Source organism: Suillus plorans, assembly GCF_016647745.1.
Source record: "Suillus plorans strain S12 chromosome Unknown HD556scaffold_53, whole genome shotgun sequence".
NCBI lineage: Eukaryota > Fungi > Basidiomycota > Agaricomycetes > Boletales > Suillaceae > Suillus > Suillus plorans.
Genome location: NW_024537437.1, coordinates 184,111 through 198,468, shown reverse-complemented (window position 1 = coordinate 198,468; position 14,358 = coordinate 184,111). Strand labels below are relative to the sequence as shown.

The following is a 14,358-nucleotide window of genomic DNA, read 5'->3' as shown; positions in this document are numbered from 1 at the left end:
TCACAGCGGTTGAGGCTATTTATTTCTCATTTAACACTTATTGAACTGGGTTGTTGGTCCACCTGTCGCACCAAGGCCACGTTCTCACAAAAGATCTGGATGTTCGAGACAAGAACCTTCCTATGTGTGATACAATAGTGCCCAAATCTCCAGAACAGAAGCAACAGGGAGATATAGCACCCTTCTTATGATTTGTGAGTGCTGTATTCTACATATCTACGGGAATGTTAACTAGTGTTACTACCTACTAGAATCTTCCCCGAACGAGTCATCCCCATAGCTCGCACGATCATTTGCATACACAATCAACTCTCAATCTTCCATCACACTCAGACTGGGCCTCTGTCAACCGGCCGTCCCATGCTGAACAACGTCGTCGGGCACACGAACGTGCCGAATGAGAAAAGCGGCACAACTAACCTGCACAGGCCCGTCCCGACGCCCAGGAACAGCAAATACCTATTGATATACATCTCCATGCTGATAATCATATGATAGCACCTGGAGATGCTAGAATACATGCATAGCTAGTTGAAGCTAAACTCCATCAGCCTGTACCATTGGTCGTGGACCAACACGTGAAAACCTCCTGCCGTGCCTGGTCTTGCACGACAACCTTACACTGAGCCGCGGTGTTACCACGACCGTTACAGCATGAATATTGTATGCTCACACTGCAAGGCTCATGACTGGATGAACGAGTGTCTGACTTCTTTATTAAAGGCAAATCCGGAGTTCTGAACTTGCTGTGACAAGGGTCATGCTCACCTTCCTATATTGTAAGATGAACCACAACACCTCCAGCACCTTGTCGAAATTGTGACTACTCAAGCTGTCGATTTCCCGTCAACATGTCGTCATTACAATGTCGCACTCACATTCACATCTTTTGGGCTCAATAATGATTATGAAATCAACAGTGTGAGGGGGTCTTATGTCTGTCATATTCGCGGAGGGTTGTGTCATCTTATTGGTCATTTGATACCACCTGAAGGTCAACGTGGGGTATATGCACGATTGTATGTTTATGACCCACATGTAGCGCTTGATGAGCGAATGCAGCGACATTAAAATCTCAATCCACGGACTATGGAACAGCTTCAGATTCTCCTACTCAATACACATCGGTATGCCACTGTAATTCGGCATGCTGATAGCATTGTTGTGCAGCATACACAAAAATCACCTCTGGCCATTCACCTGTTCCCAGATGAAAATGGTTGTCACCGCCGATATACTCTTCCATCAGCCAGGGTACTCGTAACTGTTAATCTGGGCGATGTGACTGAAGAAAAATCATTGCGCGACATCATCCTGCACACACAAGAGGGACAATAAAATCACATGTCATCAAACGTGAGATTCTCAAAGTCGAAAATTGCAATGCCTCCAGCAGAGGCACCCACTCTGGGCCGAACTACAGAGTATCTATAATCAAGGTGATGCCCTGGCCTTGAACACGTCGGCCATTGTCGAAGACAACACCTGCAGTAATTGTAGCTGAACTGGCGCTTAAACTAGACATTGTGAGTGTAATCGGAAGTTTAAATGAAGGTTTTCGACATGCCACAGTGAGGATCAGATTGAGCATTTGATCCAGGTTTTATACTCATTCATGACTTAAATCGCAAACAATGATAGTGAGCTGAACCACTCCATTGGGTATTTATCATATGGCACAGCATTTCAATCCACGCCTTCCTCATAGACGACCTGGTCTGCGCTGACACAAATAATTGTATTGCCTGGTATCTGAGTGAGAATTGTATCATTGATTTTGTCCACATCATTGTTGCGTGTTGCGTGGATATTTCGGTGCTGAACATACTCAGATGGTTTGAAAAATCTACAAATTACTCTACATACCACCATAGACATTGCAAATAAGAGTGTCTATTTCGTGTCTGATCATTCTATCTGGAAATTCAACCATGCCATCCTGGATGCCTGGTTCTCATGGCCATCTTCAACGCGCATATTGCTCGTTTGACTGAGAACTTGTTTGTGCTGCCATAGAGGTGACCTTTGAATGGATGTTTCAACAATATATTCTCGTAAACCTGCAACATGCGCTAATGGGTGATTGAACTTGAAGAGAGCATTCTCCCGCAAATGTCATGACATATATTATCAACAGCCTCAGCTGCATTGCGAAGCATTTTGTAAATCCCATCCCAGATGATGAGCCTTGTGACGCGGATGAGACCTGAAAAAGCTCCATCTTTTTGAATATGTCAAAGCGAGTCTTCATTGAGGGTGTGGATCGAAATATTGAACATGACATGTGCAATACCACCTCCCATGTAGAGCAATGCAGCAATATATGATGAGGCAACATGGAGGACTATCGAGCCATCTGCACATACATGATGTCATACAGCCTTGTACACACATGTTTCCCCAGTACCTCCAAGTCCATTTAGGAAAAAGACTCTCCCTCGTTCATGTTCAACATAGTCCACGATGTGTAAATATGCCTCTCGCTGCTTATTTTTGATAATGTGGACTTGAGCAAGCTCCTCTAGATGTTCCGCATGTTTATTACATCAAGGGTGGTCAGCAAGAAGTTGGTTAGCCACTCATTCACTCATGCTTGATATGGGACTGGAAAGTTAAAATCACGTAACTAGTTTCCCGACTGTCCAGGACTGTCTTTGCAAATAGCACCTGGATTTGCCGGTACACGGATAAATAGAAGTCTCACAACAAGCTGGCATACTTCTGGTTTCGTCTGCATTGCTGGTGCGCCCTGTAGGCATTGTCTCTACTCTCCATTATTTTCTAACGTTACGCCGAGCAAAGCACGCATCGTGACTTAATGGGTTTGCAATGTTGAAAACACGTTGGACGCTTCGCGACAGTCAGAAATGAGTGCAGATAAAATAGTTCTCCTGCGGTTATCCTAACATAGTACATCCGGCACAAATGAACCCTTTCTTACCCAAATCCAAAGATTTTGTAGAAGCCTTCCATGTGAAGTATCGAGCAAACTCCTTATATGTACATTTGTGTGTATTTACTCCAAGGCGATCATCACGTTTTGCGTTGAAAAGTCCTGTGATCTCAGGCCAATATTAGGTGTATATCACAGTCGTGACAAAATTGATTGTCTTGAAGTAACGTGCGAGTGCTACGCTATTTTAGTATCATTGATGCATGTATCTTGGGCCATTACTTGACTAAGACAGCAGTATGACTCGTCGTAAAAGGTCATGAAATTTACAGCCATTATGACCTGCAGTAAGGACAGCATCCTCCAACACGGAGTCAAGGAATGCTTTGATCTGCGGCTGATGCATGCGGAGATGAACGACCCGACTGTCAGCGGTGTCATATAAAGGGTCAGTTATTCGTATCTGGTGATGAGCAGTGCTTTCATGCCATATGTTTTCAAATCGCAAAAATGAACATGGCGCACACATTGCATTTGAAGATTGTTCCGAGATGAGATGGATCATGATTTGGTTCGTGACATCTATCAGGTGGGTTGTTTGAATGTCATTTATGAAATTCACTCGCAAGTTGTCAGTTCATACCGGTGCCTATGTCATTTGACGATTTCTTCCAGCCAACATTCAATGCTTATGTCCAGATATATGGTACTGTTGACACTCTTGATGACTTCGCCAGTGCATTGTGTATAAACGCTCACCAATATTTTGCTCTTATCACAATATCTGACCAGAACCAGTCCCAAAGGTTTTAATCGCTTATGCCTGTAGACTGTGCGATTCCAAATACTGCTAGATGGAAAAAATTGACGTCCAGAAAGAAGTTCACTGTGCAGCCGCAAAGATATGTCAATGTAAGTGGATATTTCATTAACTGACTCACTACAATGGTTGGCGACACCAACATGACTGAAAAGTTTCCAGTGCAGGCGCACAACATTAGATCCCTTGTTGGTGCTACAGTGGAATCCAGCACGACTTCCGTGGTATATAACATCCTACTGTTATCGCACTGAAGTTGTTAGATGCATGCTCCATATTTAAAGGTGTATCTGGCGCGAACACACATCCAGCTCAGTCAAAGCTCTTGGAGTAGGAAAAACGTCATTCAGAGAAACCATCCAAGCGTCCTCGAACGTGCTGACTCATGTTGCTTGCAGAAAATAATCTTTACACTGTATTATATTGCACTGATGTGTTCTTGATATTATTGCGTTTCCATACATGTCAACATTCGAGTCAGTAGGAGTGGTGAAGCCTGGATAGCTGCTAATACATTAATATAGATAAGCGCTGTAATCGTGTAGCTCGCTATTGTCGTATATTCAGGTGTATCAAAAGGTGATATATTTACGAACTTTGTAGTTGCCTAAATGTGTTTGCAATTCTCCACTCAGTAGTATGATTGACAGTAATATACCACAATTGACGCCGTGCGCAACTAGATCGCACAATTAAGATTTGTTAAAAAAATTTTACGTATACTTGAACAAAAGGATATTAAGCTGTTTGTACATTTGGTGTCAAGATCGCTCTTGATGGAAAGATATTCCATAGAAATACAATCTTCTTCACAAACCTTCTTGTCACAGCGACAAAATACCTATGTCTAATCGTACAGATTAAGACTTACTGACGGTGAATGTCTGACCTGTAGAATTCACAACTATGTGATCTTTCATACCTACTTCATAGCATGCAAGAGGCATGCATAAGTGTTACACGGATGGGCACATAGATTAACGTGCTGATTGTGGCAGGTCTTTTTTTGAATTACTCGCGTTTGCTCGAATATCGGTTCTACATAAAACATCATGATCAAAGAGTGATGACATGGGCATAAAAGCTATTCAACAGTGTTTGCAATGGTGTACTAAATGAAACCACACTAAATCGACGTGATGTGGTCAACGAGTTCATGTACAGGCAGAAATCGTGATGTATTGTGAGTATGAATGTATCAGAGGAGTGCATCATGTACGCGACACGGTGTCCAACTAAAGAACACTTATACAAGGACTATAAATCACATCATGATTACGGTGGTATCATCATGTTGAACCACTTCTATCTAACTCATTAAATGTTGTTGCGCATAGAGTGAAATAACTTACTTCATAGTGATCTGGAGGTGTAGCATTAGATCTGGTGATGTCTTCATTTGGTCGTGCAGTTGCTGCATCAACGAGAGAGGCTTCAGGTGTCGTGCTTCCATCTTGAGTCGTGTCCTCAGTCGTTACAAGACATTCGATTACTGGAAGGGAGGGAGTGGTATGCCTGGAACAAGGTAGTGCAGATGGTTGCGTGTCAGGAACAAGGATAACCGGGCTGGGAGGAAGAACATTGATACGGGTGATACGCGGCGATGAAGGGCTGTTCATTATCTGCTCATGAACATCCTGTGGATCGACATCATGTGGGATGCTATTCTCATGTGCGAGCGCGGATGACGTCTGGTGTTCTGCAGCTGAATCATGACTGGCGTCGGCCATTACTTCGTCCCATGCATCTAGAAGAACCGATGTATCATGTATTGGACTATCTGAGTTGTGACTCAAAGGCAATGTAGGGACCAAAGGAGACGAGAGCAATCCTGATTCTTGAATGTCTGTAAGAGACGGGATAGGCGAAACGGATCGGACAGTATGTGGCCAACCATCCTTGCGACGCTTAGGTGGACCTCGGCCACCATCATTCTAATATATATTTTAATATAAGAATGAAGGGATGCGAACAAATGACTGACCTTTGGTGGCGACGCTTGAGATAAAGTTCTCTTTCTCTTCGGAAACAATGAGTCACCGTGGGCCGTTCCACGTGTGATGGATGCTGAGCCTTCATCGATCACCATAGAGTCTAGCGCCTGCCGGACTTCAACATCATCTCCGTCCAATGATCCGTCTGCGTCTTCATCTGTCATATCGTTTAATGCTGCTGAGACAGGCATGCCGGCAGTATGCTTCAAGTTTAACCATGGAATGTCCAAGTCCGACATCATGCTGATATACATTCAGCGTCGATATCTACGATATATGAGCACTTACCGTGCTTCGACTGTGGGTGGGGAGTTGCATGGGTTTATGCGTGGGTTACTCGCACTGACATCAGAGTTTGCCAGGACCTTTCCGAGAGCGTGAAAGATATGGGACATGTACCGAGGACTTGTCTCCATGTGGACAATTGCAGAGTACATGCGCTCCAACCCGAGAGCCTCGAAGAAATGATCATCTTCGACATCGTCCATCAACCTTGGATTATGTGGAATGACGACTCCAGCGATCGCATCATCCATGTCTATATTAGTAAGCTGACGGAACCGAATCAGCATCCACGTCGCCAGCCTCAAGAATATGTGAGAGTTTCCGTCATCAAACAGGATTTTCGTCCAACTTTTCCACCCATCCTGCACGCTTGGAAATAAGACATCGTCAAATTGATGCATTTCCTCAGCTGATTGTTTCGAATCCACTTCAGCGTCCTCCTAGTGGAATTGATGGGTCAGTGTCTCATCGTCTTGTAGTGCATTATATTCCACCACTCACAACTACTTCAGGTTCCACAGAAGGATAGACCGCTAATGCCTCGTCAAACTCATCCTCCGACTCTACCACAAGCGGAGCAGCCACTTTCTGCTTCCCCAACGCCTTGCTGGACCTTGTCTTGCGCGTTTGCTTTTTCTGCTTCTGGCTCTTCTTTGAATCCGCAATACTTTCAAAGTTTGATGCGATTTTATCAGTAGGGCTCTGATATAGTGAGTCAATCGCTGAATTCTATTTAAAGTGGATTACGAACCTCGTCGTCGTTATCGAGTACATGCAACTTCATATTTTTACCTCCTTTAACAGCCACGGATGTCTGTTGACGTCCGCCTTGTTTAACCTTCTTCGAGGAAGACGTAGAAGGTTTCTTGTGTGACGAAGCACGGTCACCAGCGTCTGCATCAATGTGGGACGATGCCTGCTTGCTCGAAATCGAAATCGACCTTGTCTTCAACGATGAAGCACTGAGGCTGTCCTGTGCGTCAATCTGAGATGAGACTTTCTTGCTCGCCATCGACTTCGACCTTGTCATCCGTGATGAAGAACTACCCTCTGTGAGTGCATCGTCGATTACGATCTGAGACGATGTCTCCGAATTTGTCGACCGTTTCTTGGTATTGATTTGTTTTTCTTCTGAGTCGATTGAACCCGCGACGTGTTCACCTTCATTGTTGATCGGCGGTACGGATCTATCACCGGCGAGATTCTTCAGCATGACAGACATGGAATCATTGTCGGACAGAGTGTGTTGGAAGGACCCCCCACACATATCGTCACCGGAAGAACAGAACAAATCATGCATTCGTTTAGCTGTCACTGTGGTTATATTCAGTTCATCTTCGGACAATGTAAATGAGGCAAGAATGAGAGAATTACGTTGCTGAACATCTTTAAACGCTTTCTTCTCCCAAAAGTGAGTCCAAGTTCGCTTCATTGCTTTCAGAGCTGTCGCCTGAGTGTCTTCTGTGAATGAGCTGTCATGCAACGCTAGTGCAAAGTGATAATCTAGATACGCTGAACGCCACTTGGAGTTCGAGCTGGACGCATCATCCTTCGCTTCACTATGAAAGGCCCAGATAACATCTTTGAAATAGGATACCAAAGATACGTAGAATTGGAGAGTTTGGTCCACTCTATCAGCCTTCGGAAGTTTCATTAGCTCTCTTGCGGTACGTTGATACACACGAAATTGCTGGATGACAACACGAATTTGATCTACGCATTTAGGGGACACCTTCACCTTAAAATAGTGGTCCATAATGGAATCAAAACCATGAATAGCAGTAAAAAACTTACCCTTATAGTCGCATCGCTCAGTTTCAACATGCACCTGTTATCCTCGACTTCCAGTGACACTTTGGCCGCCATAAGGTTGCTGATCTTCGTCTGATGCACATTCTTTATGTGCAAGGCAATCGGAGTTGGCGTTTTCGATGACATCTAGAAGTTATTCTTCCTGATAATGTGCTGAAGTCGTAGCTATTATTGCATTGTAGTACGTGTGCAGTAGTTAGGCGCTGAGTGGCGCAGTGGCGCAGTGGCGGCTCGCTTATCCGGATATGGTAATATATTCCTACGTGTTGAAAGAAACACAACCGTGTGAAACTAAAATATTTGACATTTCCAACTGACCAATATCAAGCTGTATTCATGGCGTTTCTGACACTCGACCATTTTCCTCCAGCTAAAACAACGTTTCTACACCCCGACCATTTCATTCAACCTAAACCATTAGCAACTGATGCCCCAACTGCTCCTGCACCTCGTGCACAACAACAATCGGTGCAGACTAATCGACGACGAACAGAACTGGCACCTGCACCTGTGGTAGGCACCAGAAAACAGCCTGCGAAGAGAAAACGTAAGAAGGCGGATTCAAATTCACTCAATGCATCCTATATTAGACTTGTCCCTATTATGGATGAAGATGATCCGGACGCGATGGACACAGAGGATGTCGATGAGCCCAAGGCTCGCAAGGTTCAAGCAGGTGACGGCATGAAAGATCCGATGATCGTATGTTTCTAAAATCTTTGAATCCCAACGTCATTAACATTCTCCGAGTGCTGTATTTATTGCCACGATGTTGGATCTTACATATGGACATGTCAGGCTGAAGGTTGCGGGAACCCTGTGTGTGTCGGTTTGAGTGAATGTGATCACGGATGCGTGAATATATGCTCAGATCCAGAGACCGGTGAAATGAGTGTGACTGAAAAGACATTCATGTGTCCTCGATGCCATCGGGATAAAGGTCTGGCAATGACTGTAAGTCAATCCGTTGCATAGAAGGTCGCATGTCTTCAAATAATTCTTTACAGCAGTATAATGTTCAAGGATACTCTGTTCGCCAAGACTTTCTCTATCGCAACTACTTCCCCCTGCTCGCTATCTTCTTGTCTTGGAGTGGTTTTGGAAGCCCGTTTGCTTCAAACGTAATCAGATTAACGCTGGAAGAGCATTATCGTCGGGACAAAAGCAGGGTGCGTGTATTCATTCTTAATGTATAACTCTCTTCCACTAATTGTTTATGGAAAAGTTAAACATAATGACGCGAGCCCTCAGAGCCGGTAATAATCGTCCCCAAGCTATGGTCCCTTCGTTCAATTGGATGCGTGAGTTCGCCTATGAGGGAAATATGTTGATATTCGTCAACACACATTCTGACACGAAGACGGGACATCTCGTTGTATCTGGAAACGAGAACAATCCAAATGCAATTCCCATTCATGAGGTGAGATTTCAGCAATCTCGCGAGATTTACCCGAGAATATGAACGATTTTAAACGTAGCTTCTATCAAACTACATTGGGGATAATAATTTGAGAGCAGCAACGCATGCGATCTCCGCAATCAACAAGAAAGCAGGAGTTGGTCCATGCATTCGCGGTCTCATTATATGCGCATGCGGATCTACGGGACGACTGGATGACAGTGCGATCTTGTTAACACGTTTTGTCAAAGAGTGCGTGTCATTTCAACTATATCTTACATTATGATTGTCTCATACGAGCAATCAGTGATATCTTCGATTTTGTTCTGACATTTTCGGGTGTATCTACAATGGATCCAGTGGTCGTTCCAGCGTTGAATCGCTTCGTTGAAAATGTCTATGTATACGACTTGCAGATCTGGGATGCGCTGGAGGAATCATTTGGTGAAGACAGACACGCCCTCAACCAATCACCCGTATTTCTGTCATTCGCCGAGATGAAGACCAACGGAGACAAAGTGCGACAACGTATCGTCCACACCAGGGTCCTAGCATACTCCAATCTCAAAGACGGGCGGCCTTGGGGCCTGGACATATACCGGTGCTTGAATGCCGGGTGCAATGCACCTGCATACAACATGATATTTCATCCTCACGGAAAGCAATATTATGGCAAGCAGTGGTTGCAGACGAAAATTAAATATGAATGTCTGCAATGCGGCATTGTTCATAAAGCAATTCAATGTCCACCTTGGATACACGCAGGGCGGTCTCAAAACTTTGGACGTGTGTGGTATGAGTGGCCACTCAGCGCAGAGCAGAAACGAGATATCGGAATCATATGCTGACCATGGTACTTTTCATTTCGTTGTGTATATCACGCTATGTGCCGGTGACAGCTTTTTGACATTGACTTTCTGCGTGTGAAGGTATCATGCTTCATGGACTCACTTGGATACATCTCATGCAAAGTCGGTATCCCTCCCCACTCGATATTGTGTTTACGATTTATATCACCATCGCATGCATCATGTTCCGTTCAGTCACGTACATGACATATAGATAGATCATATATACGAGAATGATGTACACAATACATGCACATGTGGTGCAAGAAAATGTGCAAAGAATGTGCAAAGACATTATTCCGTATAATAGCCAGTAATACCGCATTAATTTGGTGCAATATCATAGCGCCATGTTCCCTGACTCCACTTGAGTGGAAGAGGGTTCTGTCAGACGCAAATAATCAATCCTCTGCAAACGCACCCGTGGGAGAATTCGAGTTAGCTTAGTCATTGGGAAAAAATTGTTAGCACTAGTGGACATTCTTTCGTTCCATTCCTACGGTAGTCGTTGACTGAGTACGAACAGGCATCATAATGTAAGTTTATTTTCGTCTCAACTTGCTGTTTTGTATCGCTCAAGGATGTTTAGGGTTTTTCTTCGAAAGTCGCCCTGCCGTCTGGCTCGCGTTCTCGATGAAGGACACTGTCCTTTCTTCAATGAGCCCCATGATGTCAAGGACTATCCTCCTGATTATGATGCCCTCTATTATCCACAATATCATCTTCCGTTTTTTGAAACATCCGACATTTGTTGCACTTGGTTGAACACTTCGCTTAAAAGTCATCCTTCGTGTTGCTCAAAATGCCGCTCGTGGAACTTTGGTGGTTGTGTTTCTTACGATGGTGTTTGTATCACCGTATGTTAGTCGCAAGTATCGTTGTCCATTTTGCCGAGTGAATTTGCTGATGCAGGATACTGTCATTGGGTTGTCTTGCGCAAGCTTTCCTCTCGTGGAGCTGTCTCTGTTGAGAAGTGCATGCCTTCGAGACAAGATGTCTATCCGAGATGGTTCTACTACAGCGATGAATATCAAGAGCAGACGCCATTCAGCCTGTTGGATAATGTCCTGATTGAGTGCGTTTCTGATTTATCCATTTTGCGAGGAAAATCGAAGAAGGATCGTGTGCGTGCTATACTATCTCACTTTGTTGCTACTCAACGACGAGTTATGCAATCGAGTAAAGATCAACTACGAGATTGACTTTCCACCACCGCAATCATTGCAGAAGGTAACTAACTACCCGTGCCTCGTCTGGGGAGATAATTTGGTGATTTTTATGGTAAAAAGGTTTTTGTCGCTCTGTGTCGACCGCCACTACAACAAGCGTGTGTTTTCGATCCAATTGATGTCCCAACAATCGATTGGTCTGTTCTTCCACTTGCGTAATTGGTTCAGAGGCTTCATAAGCTGACCATCGAAGTGCTTTCAGATTGTATACCTGGCCTACCTTCGAAGGGGCGTCCATAAATAAACAGTCGCTCATGTCAGAAGACTTGCAACGGTCTTGCCATTCACATTCGAGATCGAGTGAATTAATTGCAGTACGTTGGTCCTAGTAAGTTGTGTGATATCTTGCTCTGTTACCTGCCTCTGTCTCAACCTTGCAACCAGTCCGACGAGCAATAAATTGGACCATAAAACCGCGTAGGGATAACCCTCGCGATGTCAACGGGTCTCGTATATACCAGCTCATGTTGCAACACATGCAGCTTCTGCCTTGCGCTAAGTACACACAGCCCGTGTTCGTGGAGACGCTCAAGGCTGGAAAGGGGAACATAAAGGCTTTGGACAAGGCAGCTGGCCAATCGCCCACTAAAAAGTCTTCCTTTACCGCCGCTGCAGTCGAAGAGGATAAGCTCGAGTATACTATGATCGAGTAGCTTTGAGTGATTTTTTTTCTTGATATTGTATTGGCATTGACTCGAAACCATGTCCCATTTTATACTACGTTTTATCCGCGAATAATATCTTGATCTCTTTATGCGGAGTCAGGGTTCTGGCGCGACCTAGCGCCGCTATGGGATATGATGTTTCAGCACAGGAACACTTAAATTCTGTCAACAGTTACGCCTGTGCTGTACTTTGCGATCCTTAATTTTCGTCTAATATAATTGTTGCACGCAATATAAAGCTTAGGGACAAACTGATAAGTATTCGAAGTGAATAATGGCTGTTAGTGTTAACCGAATAACATGACAAATCATGCTGACTCCGATACGAGGCACCAAAATGCAACAATGGAGAGACACAAATGGATCATATTGGTTTTTCCCCATATGTACTCTGTCTCACGATATTGCAAGAAACGTGTATATATATATATCATTTTCGTATTCGGACAATGTGGAGTCCGGAAGTAATATGCACAAATTGTGACGGTTTATATTGGCACGAAAGTATAGCGTAACTCAACGGATCATAATTTGCGGTGGTGCACGAGGTGGGATATAAATAATGGTGTGATGTGTGTTTCTACATATATTGCCTCATATTTGGGTGTAAGGACGGCGCACAATCACAGTCGTCTTCTAAACGATCCTAAATGAGAGTCCCACTTGAAATTTTCATGAACATCTTCGAAATCGCAACTCGTACAAGACATGGTGCGGCTGCTGGAATATTATATCAACGGAGAACCAAAAGCTGGTAAGTGTGTTCAAACAAAATAAGACCGAATGTCATGATCTCATGCATGATCTTCATTGAACGTATGACGTGACCTCAGGTTTGAGAAGACTTTGTACGAGAAAGTGCTATTACCGGATGATGAAATGGCGCAGGAGTTCCTGGAATGTTTGCGACGCAGGAAAATGCCAGAAGAATTTGCGGAGACTTCCATAAAAGCCATTTGTCTGTCCGGTGACGTCGAGTTCAACACGGTTATGGAAATATTATCTCTCTGTAAAGGCATCAAAAATCTCGCTCTCATTCCCGACAGCGAGGATTTCCAAACCAATGTTTCAACTGTCCTACAAATTTTGGACGCCTTGCCGCTCAAGGTGTTGTCGCTACAAATTGGCGTGCATCTCACTGATACATTGATATCTCATGCCTCCTATTTGTCGACTATCACACATCTGGAAATCGACAGATATTCCATGACTCGTGACATTGATATTCAACGTTTCCTCAATCTGACTCACCTAGCGATCTGGAGTACGATAAACTCTCAAGAGGGAATGAAACCTTCGTTGCTCCAGCGGCTATTGAGCCATCCTGCACTCGAGGTCCTCGTTTTACGCGCTGAAGATCACAAGATTCTCGCAGAATTCCTCGAACGCCACATGATATATGATCCACGCATCGTCCTTGCAACATCAAGGGTGTATATATGGGATGATCTAGGGCGTGCCTGTATGACTTTTTGGGAGCTCGCGGATGAAAAGGCAAATCTTACCGAGCCTAATCACAGTGTGTCCATTCTGATAATTTAAACAACGATAAGAACTCACTACCGTGGATAGACAAGCATAGATGCTTCACTAGGACCACGCTCATTAACCGCATCAGCGATTTCATGGACATAGAACACGTTCCCGAAGATGACCTTGATCATGAATCATTTCAATGTAGGATCATCGGTAACGATGGTACAGTGACATGGGGCTACTACAGCAATACATCGGATGGAATGCCCATGATAGAGGACAGTGACTATGATACCGAAGAGAGCGAAGATTACGACAATACACATGAGGAGGAAGGTGAATATGCACCGGATGAGGATGGCATTGACGCTGACGCTGGTCACCATGACACTGACGAGGTAGACAGCGATGGTGGACATGACGAACAATGAGCCAAAGATCATTATCATTCTTACTTCCGTAATTCATACTCATCGTGTCGTGTGGCACACAAGAGGTATTCGTCACAAATACTGTCGAATTTGTCATTGTGTCTCACCCTCTTACCATCCCTTGTTATATATTATTATATAGCGTGTTTCATGTCTCAGGTATACATAAATCTTTAGTTGTTCGCCCCAAACACGGAACATGTTTCGTGTATTACCTTACAAAAGCAACATTCTTTTGATGCATTTTTGACATTGAAACTCAATATACAGAAAAATATCATAGTCCTTTGCATACACTTGTTTGTATAAATATTTTCAGTTGCGAGCCTGTACAACATGTGCAGGTATATATTTATAACGCGGTAAAATACCTTTCATTATTAGGATGTGCTGCATATTGATGTGATGTGATATACATCAATTGTGCTATAACTGTGGCAAGAGATTAGAATATGTGTTGTAGTATTGCGCTACGAACAGCAGAGAAACGCAGCAGACCTTGCTTA

General features: G+C 44.0%; 4 protein-coding genes across 4 annotated transcripts; 3 read left to right on the top strand and 1 right to left on the bottom strand.

The window, feature by feature from the left end:
• Positions 1 to 4,988: 4,988 nt before the first annotated feature.
• HD556DRAFT_1446459 (uncharacterized protein) lies at positions 4,989 to 7,930 on the bottom strand (the record flags this gene model as incomplete). The annotated part of the gene is made up of 7 exons (XM_041307093.1): positions 4,989 to 5,018; positions 5,066 to 5,647; positions 5,698 to 5,950; positions 5,996 to 6,432; positions 6,494 to 6,694; positions 6,744 to 7,730; positions 7,787 to 7,930. The coding sequence occupies 7 exons, from the start codon at positions 7,928 to 7,930 to the stop codon at positions 4,989 to 4,991; spliced, it is 2,634 nt and encodes an 877-aa protein (XP_041157092.1).
• A 1,445-nt stretch (positions 7,931 to 9,375) lies between these two features.
• On the top strand, positions 9,376 to 10,051 carry HD556DRAFT_1242830 (uncharacterized protein; the record flags this gene model as incomplete). The annotated part of the gene is made up of 2 exons (XM_041298315.1): positions 9,376 to 9,455; positions 9,511 to 10,051. Coding segments are annotated over 2 exons (621 nt in total), but the record flags the coding sequence as incomplete, so codon positions are not given.
• Positions 10,052 to 10,853: 802 nt separating this feature from the next.
• On the top strand, positions 10,854 to 11,933 carry HD556DRAFT_1310889 (uncharacterized protein; the record flags this gene model as incomplete). Its single annotated transcript, XM_041300468.1, has 5 exons — positions 10,854 to 10,908; positions 10,964 to 11,175; positions 11,219 to 11,281; positions 11,596 to 11,608; positions 11,665 to 11,933. 5 exons carry the CDS (start codon positions 10,854 to 10,856, stop codon positions 11,931 to 11,933), a joined length of 612 nt encoding a protein of 203 aa, XP_041157090.1.
• Positions 11,934 to 12,619: 686 nt separating this feature from the next.
• Positions 12,620 to 13,852, top strand: HD556DRAFT_1446456 (uncharacterized protein; the record flags this gene model as incomplete). Its single annotated transcript, XM_041307092.1, has 3 exons — positions 12,620 to 12,699; positions 12,779 to 13,464; positions 13,518 to 13,852. 3 exons carry the CDS (start codon positions 12,620 to 12,622, stop codon positions 13,850 to 13,852), a joined length of 1,101 nt encoding a protein of 366 aa, XP_041157089.1.
• Positions 13,853 to 14,358: the final 506 nt, after the last annotated feature.